General features: G+C 40.9%; 1 protein-coding gene across 1 annotated transcript in view; it reads left to right on the forward strand.

Moving 5' to 3' along the window:
• The window catches only part of sacs (sacsin molecular chaperone), a 23,214-nt gene extending 3,264 nt beyond the window's left edge, over window positions 1-19,950 (forward strand). Inside the window, exons 4-11 of the mRNA XM_026299237.2 lie at window positions 1,518-1,608; window positions 1,686-1,771; window positions 2,378-2,489; window positions 2,623-2,769; window positions 3,360-4,845; window positions 5,164-5,255; window positions 6,128-6,154; window positions 6,976-19,950. Of these exons, the coding sequence (XP_026155022.1) occupies window positions 1,518-1,608; window positions 1,686-1,771; window positions 2,378-2,489; window positions 2,623-2,769; window positions 3,360-4,845; window positions 5,164-5,255; window positions 6,128-6,154; window positions 6,976-18,527 (13,593 nt within the window). The 3' untranslated portion in view covers window positions 18,528-19,950. The remainder of the gene's footprint in view (window positions 1-1,517; window positions 1,609-1,685; window positions 1,772-2,377; window positions 2,490-2,622; window positions 2,770-3,359; window positions 4,846-5,163; window positions 5,256-6,127; window positions 6,155-6,975) is intronic.
• The last annotated feature ends 371 nt before the right edge of the window (window positions 19,951-20,321 follow it).

The following is a 20,321-nucleotide window of genomic DNA, read 5'->3' on the forward strand; positions in this document are numbered from 1 at the left end:
ATTCTGCTGTGCTGAAGAGTTCTGTGACATTCATTACAACCTCTACAGGATTTGTTTTGCTACGTTTGCTCCTCACCACTGTGAATCCTGCAGGAGCTGTAGGGAAAAACAGTAATATAAAATAAAACTGACTTTAATAACTTTTTTTTTTTCATGCACCGTGTATGTACTGTTACCCGAGGTTGAAGTTGTTGCACTTATCACATGGTCTATTAATAATCAGCTTGTTTCTTTTAATAGTATGATTTTGTGATTAGCGTCTGTTTTCCATTTATTTGTCACTACATTGTCTGTTAATGACCCTCAGACCCAGCATTTAAATTTCCCATTTAACTTTACAATACCTGTAGTCTCTGTGTAGTCTGAAATAAACACAGGGCTGCAAATCTTAACGAATCTGGGAATTTCACCAGTTTTCCGAAACCAAAATGGAACCGGCTCTGGCTGGTTCAGTACTGATGGAGGAGGCACTGTGCCACACACTGTACTTAGCAGAGGAGTGGTATGCTTTTTAGGAGAAGCTGAAAGGCAAATTCATCCTGTTATCTGTGAGTAATATAAGCATTATTCATCATCAGTCTATTGATGCTTTTAAATCCAATACAACAGTTGACGCAGAAGCCAAACTGAGCAAAACACTACAAACCATTATGTTTGTGTATATACATCCTTGTTAGGAGAGACAAATGTATAATTAAATGTACATAACATGAGAAATATCATATGCTTTATATTACAACATTTCATTCTTTCTCACTTGCTTTGACTACACAAGAATGTTTACTTTAACCACAGTGCCTCAGCATCTTCAGTGTAATGCACTTTATCACTTTAACTGTATCTTTGCTGTAAACACCATATATTGGTCCTGTATTAAATATTAATATGATATTAAAACACTTCAGTCCTTCATCTTGAAATGTACAAATAATGACTGCATGGTACAATGACCATGATGAGGATGATGACTGAGTTTTGCTTTTTGAAGAGGTCAGTTTGCCAGACAGCATGTTGATGTGCAAAGAGTGCTGAGTGCAGCGGGTCACAGTGTCACCTTGGATAAGCCTCAAACAGCAGCAGCAGCAGCAGCAGCAGCAGCAGTAGCAGTATCCGGTCTGGTATGGACTCTGGCTTCCTGCTGCACGTGGTCTGAAAAATGTACCAAGAAAAGATCATCAGTCAGATTAATGTTTCTAACACTGTCCGAAAGGTTTTAACAGTAGCAGGGAGAGGCTTTAATCTTGATGGGAGGACAAGTTGGTTCAATCACGTATAGTTTTATGAGAGCACTGAGTAATAAAACAGGCTAGAGGGAAATTTTGTTCATCTTTCATAAGATTCATGACCTTAGAAATTAGTTATTGGCTCTCAAAGCATTTTTTAATTGAGCCAATCCAATTTATGCTGTTATTTTATTCTATATATCTCTATATGACATTTACTCCATATAATAAACCAAGCTATGAATATTTTGTCCAGTAAAAAGCTTTTTTTCTAATTTAAATTATGCTTCGTAGCTGGATGACAGCATACAAATTGGTTCCTTGGTACCTACTGGAAGCCCAGAAGTATCTGTCAACCTGGTGGGAAGAGGCCTTAAAGGGGGAGGTAGGATTAAAACCACCACATCTCTGCAATAAACTAGTTTGTACAAGAGTGAAGCTCACCTGTCTCTGCTTTTACAGGGAGGTTTGGACAGACTACACCACCACTGGTCGAATTTTTGAAAGATATTCTGAGGAGGTATCCTGAAGGTGGACAGATTCTGAAAGTAAGTATCATTCTGCATTATGTACTGACTGAAAAACAGCGTTTATGAATGTTCTGCAGTGTTGACTGCTTTTTAGTTGACAAATCGCCTGAGCAACAGTAAAAGTGATAAAAATCAGCATTTTCAGAATTGTGCCTTTAAAAACATTAAAAAGCAAGTTCACTTTAACATTTTACGTATTGGTGAGATGAGAAAGAGCAGAGAACTTTTGACAGTAAAGGTTTGCATTCACTCACCTCACACTCTGATGTCTAAGCTAAAGTTATGCTGCGGCTTTCTGCTTAAAACTCTCCCCTATCAATCAATTAAAATAATCACTTCAAAGAGGAAAAAGTATGACTTGATCTATTTAGTTTAATCTTAGCATAGTGAAGAGACCCAAAATAATAAGCAGTTCTGTACAGATATTTCTCATATGAAATGAGAAATCTTGTGAAGCCTGTATTTTTCTATATATAATATCATCAAATCTGGTGGCACTATTGCCAGATTAAAAGGGTTGATGTCTTAGTGGGGTTATCAACAATGACCAGTGTCCTTGTGCTCGTTTATTGTAAACATGCTGCCTTCATAAACGCCTGTCTTTGCTCTTGTTTTATTTTCAAGGAGTTGATTCAAAATGCTGAAGATGCTGGAGCCACAGAAGTCAAGTTCATGTACGATGAGACAGAGTACGGAGTGGAGTCACTGTGGTCGCCTGACATGGCTCAGCATCAAGGTCATTGCTTCCAGTTAATAAGTAATAAGCGACAGCTTGTTATAAATAATAGATGATCACACAATACATTGATAATATATGTATTTTTGTTGTTTCTGTTGTTTATGCTGACCTCCACCTCGCTGTATCACAGGTACGGCACTGTACGTCTACAATGATGCTGTGTTTACTGTGGAAGACTGGAACGGGATTCAGGAGATTGCGAGGAGCAGGAAGAGAGAGGATCCTTTGAAAGTCGGACGATTTGGGATTGGCTTCAACTCTGTCTACCATATAACAGGTGAAGGTGTTCTTGAAATGCAAATGATCATATATGTCACCAAATGTTTGCTTAAGGCCTGTTTTCTCATGTTGAAATAATTTGTGCAGTCATTTTTTTTCCTTGAAGGCCTTTTAAAAGCAGTTTAAGTACATATGTGTCGGTGTTCGTCTGTATATTCATTTAGGCCAAACTGCAGTTGGAGCATATCAACTGCCCATAATATGACATATAATGTGAGAAAGTACCATCTTAAGAGTGATTTGATCAAATTGTTAAGGACTTACATTTGGTTGCTCAAAAGTGACTATAACGTAGTGAGCAGCGAGTCACTGGACATCATCTGCTGCACAGCTGCAGCTCCATCCACACAGCCGTCATCTGCTCCTTTAGATCCAAAGGCTTGGGTCAAGATTAAAAAAAAAAACTACATGAAACCACAAGCAAATTTGTTTAGACAGAAACAGTGTGGTTTTATATGATGGAAGGAGTTGGCTGGTTGCCACATATCATATTGCATAAACTTCTATATATAGTATACACATCAGAATGCAAGATAAGTCCTGTATATGGCAGCTTATAGTTTGATGCTGTTCTTCTCAATGTTTCAGATGTTCCCAGTATATTCAGTGGAGAGCAGATTGCCATGCTAGACCCTCATCAGACCCTGTTTGGAGTGAATGAGTCTGGACAGTGTTGGAACTTGAAGACGGACATTAAGGAGATCACAGAATTGGCTGACCAGTTTGCTCCCTTCATTGGGATGTTTGGGAGCTCTGAGAAAACCATTAAGGACGGCAGCTTTCCTGGGACACTGTTCCGCTTCCCGCTCCGCATGAAACCCTCCCAGCTCAGTGGCAACATTTACAACAAAGAAAAGGTTTTGGAGCTTTTTGAGTCTTTCAAAGCCGATGCAGACACAGTGCTCCTTTTCCTCAAGAGTGTTCAGAAGATCTCCTTGCATGTGCGTGAGTCTGATGGTACAGAACGCATGCTGTTTCGGGTTACAGCAACAGAGAATACGGATGATAAGCTGGAAAGACCAAATGCACTGAAGACTCTCGGTCAGGCGATAGACAGCTACAGCAATGGTGTTGCCAGTTCTGCCATCACTTGTGTCACTTACCAGGTCAACATAGAGACTCAGGATGAAACAGCTAAAGAGACTCAGAGAGCAACTTGGCTGGTCTGTAATGGGGTTGGGGGCAGAGGGATGTGTGCTGAGTTAGACTCTCTGGCTGATGATTTGAAGTTCATGCCCACCATTGGCATTGCCCTGCCTCTTACTCTGATCAACAAAGAGGACATAGGTGCCACATGTGGTTTCTCAGGACGAGCTTTTTGCTTCCTTCCTCTCCCACCCGGCGAGGAGAGTGAAACAGGGCTTCCAGTTCATGTCAGTGGCTTCTTTGGTCTCACAGACAACCGCAGGAGCATTAAGTGGCGAGAGGTTGACCAGTGGAGGGATCCAGCTGCCCTGTGGAATGAGCTACTTATAATCACTGTCATCCCTAGGGCGTACTTCACCCTCATCACTGAGGCCATCAAAAGGGTACAGACAAAAAAGGACCAAGACTTTCCATTGTCCCCTACTGGGACCTATGGGGCCTGGCCAGACCCTAAGGAGGTCAAGTCCCGCTGGAAACCCATTCTCCAGCCACTGTTTCATGACTTGCTACAGCAGGAAGTCATCTATTCCCTCAGTGAGAGCTGGATCCGGGTGGATCAGGCTGTGTTCTCAGAGCTGGACACAGACAAGGACATTTCAGAGACAGTGATCAACTACCTCCAAAGCTCAGGAAAGCATGTGGCAAAAGTGCCTGCCGCTGTGGACTCTGTCTTGGCTGCATACATGCCCGAGTCTACTGAAGTGAGGAAGGTGACTTCATCTTTGCTGCGGCAGGTGATCAGGAAGTATAAACACAAGGGTTCCTCACAGGAGAAGCTGCTGCTGCTGGAGTTTGTCCTCAGCGATGAAAATTACAATGACCTCATAGGACTGGAGCTCCTGCCACTGCAAGATGAAACATTTACAACATTTTCATCCTCTGTCAGTGAGAAGGATGCCATTTACATTGCATCTGAAGAATACCCCAGGTAACATTTTGAGACACACTTTACTGATCCATATTTGAAGATTGGAAGATTCTGCTTTTAAAAATTTGTAATTATGTGTAAATTATGTGTATGTTTTCATGTATCTTCTTGCCACTATTCATTTATATAGTATTTTTGACCATCTCTGTGGCATTGTTTTGTTCTTTTGTTTTTTCAATTGGAATGAAATTATTTAACAACAGAGAGAGAGAGAGAGAGAGAGAGAGAGAGAGAGAGAGAGAGAGAGAGACTTATATATTGTTGGAAATTACCCAACATTAAAACACATGTAACACTTTTCTTTTTCTTTGTCTTAAGGTCTCTGTATCCGGGACTTGAGGGTCGGTTTATTTTGGAGAGCATTAAACCTTCAGTGATGCAGAGTTTGAAGAAAGCAGCCAAAAGCAGAGGTAATGTAACGTTTTTAACTTATGTGAAATTTCTTTCGTTTAAATACATTTCTGGTCCCAAACACTGACTGGGAGACTTCTAAACAGTAAGATGTTTTTTAATTTGTAATATTAACAATAGGATCTGACTGGGAAGCTGTGAATATACTGAATCTTTTAGGGTTAGCTTAAAGCACTGTGCACAGTATGATTTATACTGCAGTATAACACGTAAAATGCAGTCCCTGTGGTGATTATATGGGTTATTTGGGTTTCAGTCATGTTGTAGTAACACTGGGTCACCCTGCTCTCCTCTAGTGCCAGCAGGGCATTAAATCTGGCACACGGCTGACAGATAATTTAGGAGCCAGCAACAGAAGGACAAGATTGAGCATGCTGTTTTATGGAAGAGTTGTTTTTGTGCCACACATTCCACCCGATCCACAAGATCAGATCCCGACTGCACTCCCTGTCATACTCAGCCATGATCATGGCAAGAGGGCTGTTGGCCAGGCATAGAAAACCTACTGAGTAACATATTTGCTCTAAAATTACACATAGGTAATATTTTACTTTAATAAACATACACACATACATTCTTCTTCATTTGACTTTGGATGTTGATTTTTTTTAAGTTACTTAAATAAACCAACCCTATTCCTGTTCATGATGTAAGAGTCCCACTAGAGTTACTTGGATCCTCAGACATCACCTGTCTTTCTTCTCTCCACCCAATCTTCCTCTGTCATTCATGACATTTTTCTAAATTTTCCATACTGACTCTGGCAAATCAAAATGTCTGCTCATATTTTTTTTGTTTTTGAAATACAAATAAGACAAGGAAACAGTGTAAAATTCATGCCATTCTCTAAAAACTTTCACTTGAATTACAGTGCAACAATATCTCTGGGGGTGCTCAGGTAGGTTTATCAAAGAGTGTCAAATGTTAAACTTTTTTACTATTAACCTAAACTAATGCATGATTGTAAATGAGCACTATGGCATCTGCGGTGAGAGAGCTCACAGAAAAATAATCAACTTACATGTGTAGACTGTAACATTTTGCTTTAAGTCCTGTTGCCTGTAGTGAGTCATGGTGCTCTTTATCACTGACAGTGCTTTACTAGTTACTAGTTGCTTTAAAAAATGCTTTCCCCTGCACTGAAGTGATACACATGGGTTCATAATTGATGTTTTAATACAAATATAATATATTTAACAAACTGTGTGTGTGTGTGGTTAAAACATGGCTTGTGCAACTCTTTTTTGCATGGTTTAAATAAGAAGTATGTTCTGCAAAATTGTTTACTGTGATGTATGAATAAATGATTTCTACTTTTTTTAACAAAATGTATTTGAAGTGAATCTTTGTGCAGTGTTGCTGTCTAATTTATTTAGAAACATATTATGATAGATTAAGATGTTTATGACCAAAACAGCTGCAATGTTTTTTCAGTTTTAAATTGAAGACTGGTCACGAGCCAGCAAGTTTTGCATTTGTAGAAAAATGTGCCTTGTCATATATAAATTAGTTAAGAAAAACTGAGTGTAAGAAAAATAATAATAAAACATCTTCATACTGATTATGAAAACACTAGCAGTTTTGCATGGGTAGGATTAAGTTTTGTAGTTGTAGGTTTTAATAACAATCTGGACTAATCCACCTATGACAGTTAACATTTGGTAACTTTTATACTAATAACTGAGTTTGATTAAATTTTTATTGTCATTATTGAAACAGGGAGACCCTGCACTCAGCTACAAGTGCTCAACCCTGAACGATCAGCTCGACTCATCAAAGAGATCCTATCAACAGCCTGGCCAACTAGAGACTTCATTGTCCAGTGGGAACCTGGAAACAGAGAACTGAAGCATCCTTCAGTTTTGTGGCTAAAGATGATTTGGAAACATCTATATATACATTTTGCTGATGACCTAAGTATGTTTGACGACATGCCTTTGATCCCAAATGTGCCCCTGGAGGAAAGCATGGACACAGTTAAACTTCTACGTCTCAAAACTCCATCCCCCATAATTCTTGTGGATGATGAAGAGGTACCACTGTCTGGAACCCTTCTGGATATCATGGAAAAGCTTGGAGGAGTAGTGATAAAAAGTCTGGATTCATGTTTGCAGCACCCTTTGCTAAAGAACTACATCCATCCTTCTTCTCCTGGTTTGCTCCTGCAAATTATGGATAGATTGTCAACACAGCGATTATCCAGCCAAGTCTCTTCTTTCTCAGTCACAGAGAAGATTACACTCAGAAACTTTCTTGCAGGACTGTCTGATATTACAGAGAAAGAAAAACATACCCTACTTGAGCTTTCAATTTTTGAGAAATTGGGGACCTGTACTGAGGGCATCTCAGCATTTACATCACTGAGAGGAGCCAGAGCTTTACATCACAGATCCAAGTATCCGCCAGATGTGAAATTATCTGTAAATCTTGTGGGCTGCTGTGACGAAGAATCAATTCGCCTCATCAAGATGCTGAATATAGAACAAGTGAAAACAACAGAATGTCTGAAGATGATCATTCAGGATATTGAGAGGGGCTTCTACACAACAGATGAGACAACCCAAATCATGCTTTGGTCACTTAAACATCTGGCGTTTTTAAAGAATGAGAATTCACATGTGATTACATGGCTTTCAGCTCTTAAATTTATTCAGTTGCCTTGTGGAAAGTCAGTCAAAGCCTCTGATCTTTTTGATCCTGAGCTGGAGATTCTACAAAATCTGTTCTACATGGAAGAAAAAATCAGGTTTCCCACAAGTACATTCACATCTTCCCCTGATATTCTTCATTCACTCAGACAACTGGGACTAAGAAATGAAGTACAGCTCAGTGAAAAAGATGTACTCAAAGTGGCAAATAAGATAGAAGAGTTACAGAGCAGTGACGAACCGGACTGGGACTTCATAATCAAAAAGGCAAAAACACTCCTGCAAATACTTAACAGGCAAACCAAGCTGATAAAATCAGCTGATGCTCAAACATCATTGCTAAGACTGAAATGGGTACCTGTCTGCAAGGAAAGACCCCTGACTTACCCTAAGTCACTAGCCTGGGTTGGGGATACTCTTAACATCTGCTCCCTGTCTGAGATGTGTGACAAATCCCATGCAGTGCTTGTAGGGTCTTCAGTAGCACTTGTTGAGCACACATCTGCTGGCATGAAGAAGGCACTGAAACTAACTATAGAGCCACAGGTGGATCAGGTATTACAACACCTGAAAGCAGTGAATGACTGGCATAAATCTCAAGCATTTACCACAGAGGATTGGTATCAGTTCCAGCAGATCTTGTTTGAGATATATGGCTTCATGCAGGCTCATCTTGAGGATGCAAGAGAAGCAATGAAGTCGTTGCCTTTTGATTGGGTCTGGACAGGGAAGACATTCTCATCACCTGGCCAGACAGTCCTAAAACCTCTCCCTGATTTAGATTTGCAGCCTTACCTGTACTCGCTGCCAAAGACAATCAGAAAGTTTCACAAGCTTTTCAAGTTCTGTGGTTCAGTTGAAGAGGTTGTCCCGAGCCATGTGTTCAAAGTCATCAGTACCATCCAACAAAGATCTGAAGGTGAGATTACCAAGGAGGAAAGCAAACATGATATCTTACTCTTGATCAATATCCTGAGATGGCTGTACAACAATCAGATACCTGTGGATACAAACATGCATGTGCCAATTCTTTCTTATAAGGATCCAAGCAAATTAGCAATGAAACCCATTCATGAATGTACCTATTGTGACATCAAGGTTGATGATTTGAATGACTTGCTTGAAGATTCCTCAGAGCCCATTATATTAGTCCATGACGACATCCCCATGAAAACTGCAGAGTGGCTAAAAGTGCCATGTTTGAGTACAAGGTTGATAAATCCAGAGAACCTTGGCTTTGAACAGTCAGGTCAACGAGAACCTCTAACAGTGAGAATAAAGAACATCTTGGAGGAATATCCATCTGTAGCAGATATTTTTAAAGAGCTCCTCCAGAATGCTGATGATGCAAGTGCAACAGAGTGCAGTTTCCTTATTGACATGAGAAAAAACACAGACATTCGAGAGAATCTCCTTGACCCTGGCATGATTGTTTGCCACGGGCCCTCGTTGTGGTCTTTCAATAACTCTGTATTCTCAGACACAGATTTTCTCAACATCACAAGGCTAGGTGGATCAGTCAAGAGATGTGAAGCAGACAAAGTGGGCAAGTTTGGTTTAGGCTTTAACTCAGTCTATCATATTACTGATATTCCCATCATAATGAGCAGAGAGTTCATGATCATGTTTGATCCAAACATCAATCACATCAGCAAACACATCAGAGACAGGTCTAATCCAGGAATTAAAATCAACTGGAGCAAGCAACAGAAACGGTTGAGAAAATTCCCCAACCAGTTCAAACCTTTCATTAATGTCTTCAACTGCCAGCTCCCTCTAGCTCAGGACTCCCCATACAAATACAATGGAACACTGTTCAGACTCCCATTCAGGACAGAGCAGGAAGCTTCTGTAAGTGAAATCAGTAGTCTGTACTACAACACCACAGACATATATTCCCTGGTTGATGAGTTCAGCATATGTGGTCATCGGTTCATTCTGTTCACTCAGCATGTTGGAAGTATGGTCTTAAAATACCTGAAATATGAGGAACCAAATCCAGCAGGAGCACAAGATGTTGTCAGTATCAACAAAAGTGTGTGGCCTTCCAAAGCCTCATATGGACCTCTGAGTATCCTAAAATCAGCAGCAAAGGTTATGAAAAAAGTAGCTAGCACCAACAGAGTACCAGCTGATGTTCCCAAGTCTGGCTGTATCATACGCATTTTGGTGGAGGAGTTTCATAATGTGTTCAAGCGCATTGTCGATCTCCACTCCCCACTGTTCAGAGGCTCAGAGGAAGATCCTAACCAGTACTTTGAGATGGCTGCTAAAGGTATTCAGACAAGACGACTCACAGATGAAATGCCCCAAAAGGCAGTCGAGGTCACCAACTGGCTCATTTGCTCATGCATGGATGTAACTGAGGCACTCAAGTTTTCCCTCAGTGACAGTGGAAAAAGACTTGGACTTGTGCCTTGCGGAGGAGTGGCTGTTCTACTCTCAGAGGAAGAGAATCGCAAGTGGAAAGTAAAGACAAATACCACACCAATTGGAGAGGTGTTTTGTTACTTACCTCTCAGAATCAAAACAGGCCTGCCAGTACATATTAATGGCTGCTTTGCTGTGACTTCCAATCGCAAAGAAATCTGGAAGACTGACACCAAAGGACAATGGAACTCTGTGTTCATGAGGCATGTCATTGTCCAGGCCTATTTAGCAGCCCTCACAATGCTACGTTCCATGGCTGAAAGTGGAGAACTGCTTGAGTACAGTTACTACGCAGCATGGCCAGATCCAAGTCAGGTGCATGATGACTTCACACTGATTAGCCAGGGTGTCTACCAAGAAATTGCCAAAGGAGGTGATAGTGAGCATGCAAAGGTTTTCTCAGATGGTAAAACATGGGTCTCAATCAAACATGTCCGATTCCTGGATGATGCCTTACTGTGTAGGCCAGACATTGGTTCTGCCGCATTCAAAATATTCTTGAAATACCTCAAAAAGAGCAGCTCCCAGAACCTCTGTGCTGTTGAACTGCCTGACTGGGTGAAGGAGGGATTTGAAGATGCTGGATGTAAAGGGAAGTTGATGGAAAACACTTTGACAGAGAAGCAGTTCTTTTCAGATGTGTTTTTCCCCCACATTCAGGAAATTGACAAAGAACTTTGTGATCCCCTAATGCATTATGTTTTAAATGAGAAACTGGAAGATTTTGCATCAATCCTCAGGATAACTCCTTGTATCCCATGCTCTGGTCCCAGTAAGGAACTGGTTTTACCTTCCAGACTCATTCATCCAGAAGGAAGAGTTGCTAAGCTCTACAACAGTGATGATGGAAGATTTCCAGAAGGGACTTCTAAAGACTACCTAAACCCAGTGTGTTTAGTGAAACTGGTGCAGTTAGGCATGGTGAAAGATGATCTCTCGTGGGAGGACTTGATTGAACGTGCCCAGTCTGTTATTGATCTCAATGAAACTGATCACACAGCTGCATGCTTTCGAAGCAGTATATTACTCAGTCTCATCGATGAGAAACTGAAAATGAGAGATGCAGCAGCAGCTGAGCTCTTAGAAAAGCTACAGGACATTAGGTTCCTTCCATTCCTGACAAGACCTGCAGGCTTTTCATTACCATGGCATGGAAACAACTTCTCCCCAACAACAATGTTCTCTGCTAGGGAGCTCTTTACAACTGAGCACCAGGATACAGTGTGTCTGATGAAGCCAATCCTGAATGAGAACTCCCCCTCTTTCAAAGGTTGTGGGGCAATGTCACTGGCTGTGAAAGACTGTCTTGGTCTAATAAGGAAGCCCTCAATTGGACTGGTCATCAGTCAACTCAAGAAACTCTCTGAGTCATTTGATGGTGTCACACTCTATCAGGAAAACATAACAAACGCCTGTTACAAGTATCTACATGAGGAAATGCTACAGGATGAAAATGACAGAGGGCAAATATCCGAGGAACTAAAAGCATTCAGTTCCATCCTGGTTGAGAACACTTATGTCAATCCCTCAAAAGTTGCATTCCACCTGAATTTTGATGCAGCTCCACATCTTTATCAGCTCCCTAACAAGTACAGAAACAGCTGTCGTGAGCTCTTTGAAAATGTTGGTGTACAGCCCAGCTTCACAGTGGAAGGCTTGTCCACAGTTCTTGAAACTGTGAAGCAAGAATGTGGACGAAGAGTGCTCACTGAGGAGAACTTCCAGTTGTGTCGCAGAATTATTAGTGAGGGAATATGGAGCTTGATACGAGACAAGAGCCAAGAATACTGCCAAGCAAATTTTGGTGGGATTCTGTTACCTGACTCTAATCTGACACTGCAGCCATCAAAATCACTCTGCTACAATGACTGCCCTTGGATAAAGGTCAGAGACACCACTGTCAAATACTGTCACGGGGATATTCCAAGAGAGGTTGCTGTGAAATTAGGAGCAGTACCAAAACGTCACAAAGCCCTGGAGAGGTATGCCTCAAATGTTTGCTTCACTCCACTTGGGAGTGAGTTTGGACAGAAAGAAAAACTTACAAGCAGAATTAAAAGCATTCTCAATGCTTACCCCTCAGAAAAGGAAATGCTAAAAGAGCTGCTTCAAAATGCAGATGATGCCAAAGCCACTGAAATTTACTTTGTTTTTGACTCCAGAACACACCCCACAGATAGAATATTTGATGACAAATGGATCCCCATGCAAGGGCCTGCACTTTGTGTATATAACAACCAGCCTTTCACAGAGGATGATATTAGAGGTATACAGAACCTTGGCAGAGGGACAAAAGAGGCAAATCCAGGCAAAACTGGTCAGTATGGCATAGGATTCAACTCTGTCTATCACATCACTGATTGCCCGTCCTTCATCTCAAACAATGACATTTTGTGCATTTTTGATCCACATGCACAATATGCACCTGGTGCTACATCTGTGAGTCCTGGAAGAATGTTTCGAGACTTGGACTCTGACTTCAGATCTCAGTTTTCAGATGTTCTAAATCTTTACTTGGGAGTTCATTTCAAGTTAGAACGCAGCACAATGTTCAGATTCCCCATTCGCTCTACAGTTATGGCAAAGTCATCAGAGATCAGTTCAGTTCCTGCATCAGACAGAATGGTGCAAAACCTTTTGGATAAACTTAAAACCGACGGTGCAGAGCTGCTGATGTTTCTCAACCACATGGAGAAAATATCCATCTGTGAAATTGATAATGCATCTGGAGAACTAAAAGTGCTCTATTCTGTGACTGCTAAAATAACAGATGGTGATAGACTAAAACGCAAACAGTTTCATGCCTCAGTCATTGATAGTGTGACCAAAAAGAAACAGCTCAGTGCTATCCCAGTCCAACAGATAACTTACACAATGGACATAGAGGATACTGATGGAACTTTGACTACATGGATGATCTGCAACCGATCTGGCTTCCCTAACATTGAAAATGTCTCAAAAAGTGTGATCTCAGCTCACAAAAATGAAGACATAACTTTATTTCCACGTGGAGGGGTAGCTGCATGTGTAAGCCACAACTACAAAAAAGCCCACAGGGCCTTCTGCTTTTTGCCCCTTTCACTAGAGACTGGCTTACCTTTTCATGTCAATGGGCATTTTGCCCTAGACTCTGCAAGAAGAAACCTGTGGAGAGATGACAATGGAGTGGGGGTCAGGAGTGACTGGAATAACAACTTAATGACATCACTGATAGCCCCTGCCTGTGTGGAACTGCTGACTCAGCTTAAGCGTCGATATTTCCCAGGTCCTGATCCCACCATGACAGTACTACAAGGAACACCACTTCACGCTGTTAAGGATACATTGCGAAAATACCTGTTCTTCTTCCCAGTCAACAGACTTGATATACAACCAGATTGGTACTGTCTGGTTAAAGCAGTGTACAGCAGTATCCATGCTGACCTGAAGCGTCTTCTGCCTGTAGTCAGAGCAGCGCAAATTGACAACTCTGACATGCACTCTGTCATTTACATTTCATGGGTGAATACATCCACTGCAAACAAAGGCAGAGCCTTTTTTGATAATCTGCTTCAAGATGAGCTTCAGCACTTAAAAAACACAGAGTACAATATCACCTCAAGGAAGTCTGTGGCTGAAAATGTCTACAGACTGAAAACCTTGCTTCTGGATATTGGTTTCAACCTGGTTCACAGTTGTGATGAGACTGCAAATCTCTACTTCTGTTTGGAAGATGCGGGTATACCAGTCAGTCATGTGACACCAGAGGATGTTCGCAGCTTTCTTCACACTTTCTCATCACCAGACACATCTTGTCATATTGGAAAACTTCCCTGTCGTCTCCAACAGTCTAACTACAAGCTAGTTCATAACTTAAAGCTTCTAGTGGACTACTGCTTCAAAGACATAGAAGCAGATGAAGTCAAAATTGAGGGTTTACCTCTGTTGATAACAATGGACAACATGCTTCAGGTGTTTGATTCCAAGAGACCAAAGTTCCTGACAACATATCATGAGCTAATCTCATCAAGGAAAGAAATGTTCATGAATACACTGTACACCAGGTACAGTAGTATTTTATTGAAGACAGGAGCTGCAAAGATCTTTGACATCAGCAGCTTTTGTGACCTACTTGGATCCGTTCTTCCAAGGGAGTATCGAACAAGGATTCCTGTCAAGTGGAGAGACACCTTTGCAAGTGAATCTTGGCTGAAAAATGTGTGGAACTTTATCAGTGAGAATATCGCTGTTAAGGAGGATCAGGTAGACATCAAGCCCAATTTCGACACAGTCCTTGACATTTTGAAAGACTGGGCTTTGCTACCTGGAATGAAATTCATAGCAAGAGAAAAGATAGTTGTTCCTGAACATGATGTACTTTTACCTCTAAGTTTGATGAACGTAGCCATATTTCCACATGGCCAACATGACAAAGTCTTTCACACCCTAATGAAAGCAGGGTGCATTCAACTTGCAGTGAACAAAATTTGTGTCAAAGAGAATCCCATCATTCCCTTTCTGGCACAACACACAGCAAATATTGAAAATCCATCAAGTGTTCTGAAAGCTATAGAGTACATGATTCAGACATCTGCATTCAAAGCCGCAAATCTGACCGACAAGGACTGTGAGGCCATTCTGTTGTATTTCAACTGCAACCTAGGTAACCTTACGCAACAGGATGCACAGAGCCTAAAACTCCTCCCATGCTTTAAATCAGTTAGTGGGAAATACATCAGCATTGCAAACTATGGGTCAAACTATGTCCTTGCAAAAACTATTCCCACTGCAGACATAGACAAATGGGCTCATACAGCCTCCTTTGCCTTCCTTGCTGACAGTCCACAGCTGAAAGAACTGTATACCTTCCTTGGTTGCATGCCTATTGATGATTTAGAGATCTACCTTCAACATCTCCTTCCAAAGTTGGAGAGCCTTTCTCTTGATGCCAAAGTTGAACACATTGTCTACTTGAAGGAGAGACTTTTGTCAATGGAAGAACAATGTGAGATGAAGGATCAGCTCTATGAGAAATTGGAGGGACTGTCATTCATAAATGACTGCTCAAACAGACTCAGACCAGCCAAGTTTTTCTATGATGAGACAGTGAAGGTGTTTGAGGTCATGCTACCTGCAAAGTCATTCATCCCTGGTGACTTTTTTAAAAAAGTTGAGCAAGTGTCAAAACCCAAGAATGGAACATTGTTGCTCACCTCATGGATAACCTTTCTGAGAAACATTGGTCTCAAGTATGAAGTGTCCCAGCAGCAAGTTCTTCAGTTTGCAAAAGAGGTCAGTATCAAAGCCCAAACAGAGAGCTGGACCAAAGAAAAAGTGCAGACCATTGTCGATGTTCTCTTGAACCATATTTTCAAAGAGAGGACAGACCTGTTCCAGGGTACTTTTCTCAAAGAGCTCTCAATGATACCATTCCTGTGTCCTGAGAGAGCCCCGAAAGAACTCATCAAGCTTCATTCTCAGTACCAAGAGATGAGTGGCACACTTCCTCTGATTCGCTTCAGTGGGTCTCAGGTGAATCCAAAATTCAAGCAAACAGATATAATTCACTTGCTTTGGACATCTTGCCCGATTCTACCTGAAAAAGCTACACCATCCAGCATAAAGGACCAGGAGGGCAGCACGCTAACTGGACAGGAACAACTTGACCAAGTGCTTAACATGTTAGGTGTCAACTTGGACCCACCATTGGAGAAAGTTATAAGCAACTGCAAGAACATTTGCAACATATCCAGTCCAGATGATGAAATGGTGAAAACCAGGAACAAAGTTTTAAGGTCCGCTTACGAGTTTCTCAATGCAGATAAAAGAGATTTCCGTTACCAGCTCCGTGGGGTGACTTTTGTCATGGTTGAAGATGGTTGGAAATTGCTGAAACCTGAAGAGGTTGTTATTAATTTGGACAACGAATCTGACTTCAAACCATACTTATATAAATTACCTCTAGAACTTGGTACCTTTCATCAGCTGTTCAAACTTCTTGGAACAGAAGATGTTGTGTCAACCAAACAATACGTTGAAGTGTTATGGCGAATTTACAGAAGTTCAGAGGGAAAGCAGCTTGACCCAAATGAAATGAGAACTGTTAAAAGGGTTGTTTCAGGATTGTTCAAGTCTCTCCATAATGACCCAGTGGAAATTCGCAAAGATCTGGAGTGTCTCAAAGATCTGCCATTTTATCTTCCAAGCCATGATGGTAGACTGGCAAAATCCAATGGCTTGGTGTTTGATGATGCCCCACACTACAAGAGCAGAATTCAGGGTAATGTTGGCGTTCAGATGCTTGTGGACATGAGCCAATGTTATCTCGGCAAAGATCATGCCTTCCACACAAAGCTGATCATGCTTCTTCCACAGAAGCTAAGGCCTAGACTGCTAAGTAGCATTCTTGAAGAGCAACTAGATGAAGATTCTCCAAAAATGTGCCAGTTTGGGGCTCTTTGCTCACTTCAAGGTCGCCTTCAGCTGTTACTGTCTTCGGAGCAGTTCATCACAGGACTGATAAGAATAATGAAACATGAGAATGACAATGCATACCTTGTGAATGAGGAAAAAGCCATACGTCTCTGCAAAGCACTTTGTGAAGGACTGAAAGTTTCATGTTTTGAGAAACTCCAGACAACATTAAGAGTGAAAGGATGTAGCCCCATCCCACACAGCCGCAGTGAAACACTTGCTTTCCTCAAGAGGTATGGGACAGCTGTGATTCACCTCTATATTCAGCATTCAGACAGCAAAGACATCAATTTTCTCTTAGCACTTGCTATGACATTAAAGTCTGCTACAGACAATTTGATTTCTGACACGTCATATCTGATTGCCATGCTTGGCTGCAATGACATCTACAGAATCACAGAGAAGCTGGACAACCTTGGTGTTAAATATGACTCAACAGAGCCTTCAAAACTCGAGCTACCCCTCCCTGGAACCCCTATACCACCTGAAATACATCACACACTCCTCATGGATCCAATGAATGTATTCTATCCAGGGGAATATGTGGGTTACCTTGTAGACTCTGAGGGTGGAGACATATATGGATCCTACCAGCCTACCTACACATACGCCATCATTGTTCAAGAGGTAGAAAGAGATGAGGAAGACAACACAAGTTTCCTTGGAAAATGCTTCCAGATTGATATTGGTTACAGTGAATATAAAATAGTCAGTTCCCTTGACTTGTACAAATTCTCAAGACAGGATGAAAATACCCATGTGCGAGACACCAGTGCCCCATCAACTTCTACAAGCTCTGACAGTCGTTCCTCCGGCCTACGAATGGTTCCTCCACTTTTTGCTGGCAAAGAAAACCTCAGACCCCCCCCTCAAAAACAATCACCAAAAAAAATCAAGCTTAATGCTTTGCCTGAAATTCTGAAAGAAGTGACCTTAGTAGTTGAACAAGCTTGGAAACTCCCTGAGACAGAGAGAAAAAAGATTATCCGCCGATTGTATCTCAAGTGGCATCCGGACAAAAATGCAGAGAATCTGGATATTGCCACAGAAGTTTTTAAGCACTTGCAGAATGAGATCAACAGGATGGAGAAACAGTCTTTGGCTGATCAGCAAAATACAGACCGAGCTTCCAGGAGAACCTTTTCCACATCATCAACCCGCTTCCAGTCAGAGAAGTTCTCATTTCAAAGGTTTTATTCATCATGGAACCAAGAAGCGACAAGTCACAAGTCAGAAAGGCAACAGTTCCGGGAACATTATACAAGTAATGTGGGTTCATCACACTCTCATCGTTTCTTTGTGCCCCCAACCTTCAAGACAGTTGGAAACCCTGTGGAAGCCCGCAGGTGGCTGAGGCAAGCTAGAGCGAACTACTCGGCTGCTCGCAATGATCTTCATAAAAATGCTAATGAGTGGGTTTGTTTCAAATGCTACCTGGCCACAAAGCTTGCACTGATAGCTGCTGACTATGCAGTCAGAGGAAAGTCAGACAAAGATGTAAAACCAACTGCTTTGGCTCAAAAGGTGGAGGAGTACAACTCCCATTTAACTGGCCTGGCTAATGACGTTCAGATCCTCGAAGGATATGGTGTGGACAGTTTGAGAACTCGCTACCCTGATCTCCTGCCATTTCCACAGATTCCCAATGACAGATACACATCTGAGGTAGCAATGAGAGTGATGGAATGTACTGCACGGATTATCATAAAGCTTGAAACCTTTGTGCAGCAAAAAATATAATAGGTTTAAAAGATGACAATGAAATTACAGTATGCATAGATCCTCTGGACTAGAGGACACCCGTGGCTTTGTGCAATACAGATCCTGTATATCACTCTGAATTGAAGTATCAAGCTGGCAGCTGATGGTACATATGCAGTTTCTATCTGTGATGGTGGTGCTGTGGCCCATGCACAGTGCATAAATGTATGGCTCTCATAACTCATTAGGCTGTGTCAATAGGCATTTTCTGTAATATGTGAAAACATCTGCATATGCTCTACATGCAAATGCCTCAGCAATATGTTTGCTTACCAAAGCATTGAACCTATTTGCTCTGAGTTAGATTAAAATATGCTGCTTTTTTACTTTATCTTTTATAAAAACATATATATAAATAAATATATATTTTTTTCTTGCTATGAAAAAAACCTGTTCAGTGTACTAAACAATGCGCTTATTGAAGAAAATGTCAGTACTGCGGTTACTGTCGTGTAGTGGGTCCTGTTCACAAGATCTCAGCAAGGAGATAGGAAAGGAAATACTAGAAATACAAGGAAATACAATCATGTTTGTAAAATGTTCTTTTTTGTATTTTTATGGTTCATTTCATATCATTTCTGTAAAAGTTGTACATTCTCTGTAACAAAGCCAGCTACTTGTTGGATAAAGCACTTTTTTGAAACTCATATACTTACACTTGCACTTGTGTAGCACCGTTTCACTCCAGCAACTGTGAATGGAAAACTCTTACTGTAAATGCAGTTCTTTCTTTTAATTTAATTGGGGATATGTTTGTCTTAGTCATAACTATGTTGAACGTTTGTTGTACGCTGGTGTTTATTCTGAATCATTAGCCGTTCAAACCGACATGTGGACTGTGTAGTGCAAAGTCTGCATTGATTATTAAAGGTTTTAGATGGGACAGTGGCGACTGTAGCTCAGCTTCTGCTTAAACAGTCATCCAAAAGTCTTTTCAAGCAGTGATGGCCTGTTTGGGAATAATCACTAAGACAGTAATAAAATAAAAAGCCATATTTATGCTATAATCTGGGCACAATCATTAAGCATGTTAACCTCTCTCAGCATTAAACCTGTCCTTTTGATAATTTGAACTTTTCTGGTTTAAGGAACAAAACGTCACCAGACTGTTTTAACAGCTTTATTTTACCTTTGATTTGAAGGACTATCTGTACAGTGACCACATATTGTAAATGTCATTTTGAAACATAACTTAAAATGTGCTTCTTGGCAACTGTTGTCTTATTACACCTCAAGCTTAAGGTAATTCAGTCAAGACTGTGACCTTGAATAAAAGCTGGAGAAATGTATCATACATGATGTACACTGTGCCACAAGAAGGCCTAATAAAATCCCCTTAAGTGAATTGTGTCACTTTGTTACTAAGGTTATTTTAAAGTTTAATAAATGTGTCAATACTTTAGACAATTTTTGTACTCCAAGTTTAAAAAGACAGTGAACAAATACTAACAGTAATAATTTACTGTGATTGACACTATTGACATCAGGTTCTCACAGCCTGCAGAACTGGCTTTGTTTGATTTTAGACTTTCTAAAAGTTAAATTGTGGAATTATTTTTAGAGCCAAATTATTTCATTCTTCATCAGTATCACGTGGATGTGCAAAAAGGCCATACATACACACTATGGTTTAAGGAGTAAGATCAGAGAGTTGTGTTAATGGGCAGACTGACTGCTGTACATCATGGTGGTACTGCAGAGGCTTCCACTAAAGTGCTGCACTGACCCCAAAAAGCATGAATAGGAAGTAAAAGTATGCACCTCGACTATGCA

Source organism: Mastacembelus armatus, chromosome 13, assembly GCF_900324485.2.
Source record: "Mastacembelus armatus chromosome 13, fMasArm1.2, whole genome shotgun sequence".
In the NCBI taxonomy this organism is placed as follows: domain Eukaryota; kingdom Metazoa; phylum Chordata; class Actinopteri; order Synbranchiformes; family Mastacembelidae; genus Mastacembelus; species Mastacembelus armatus.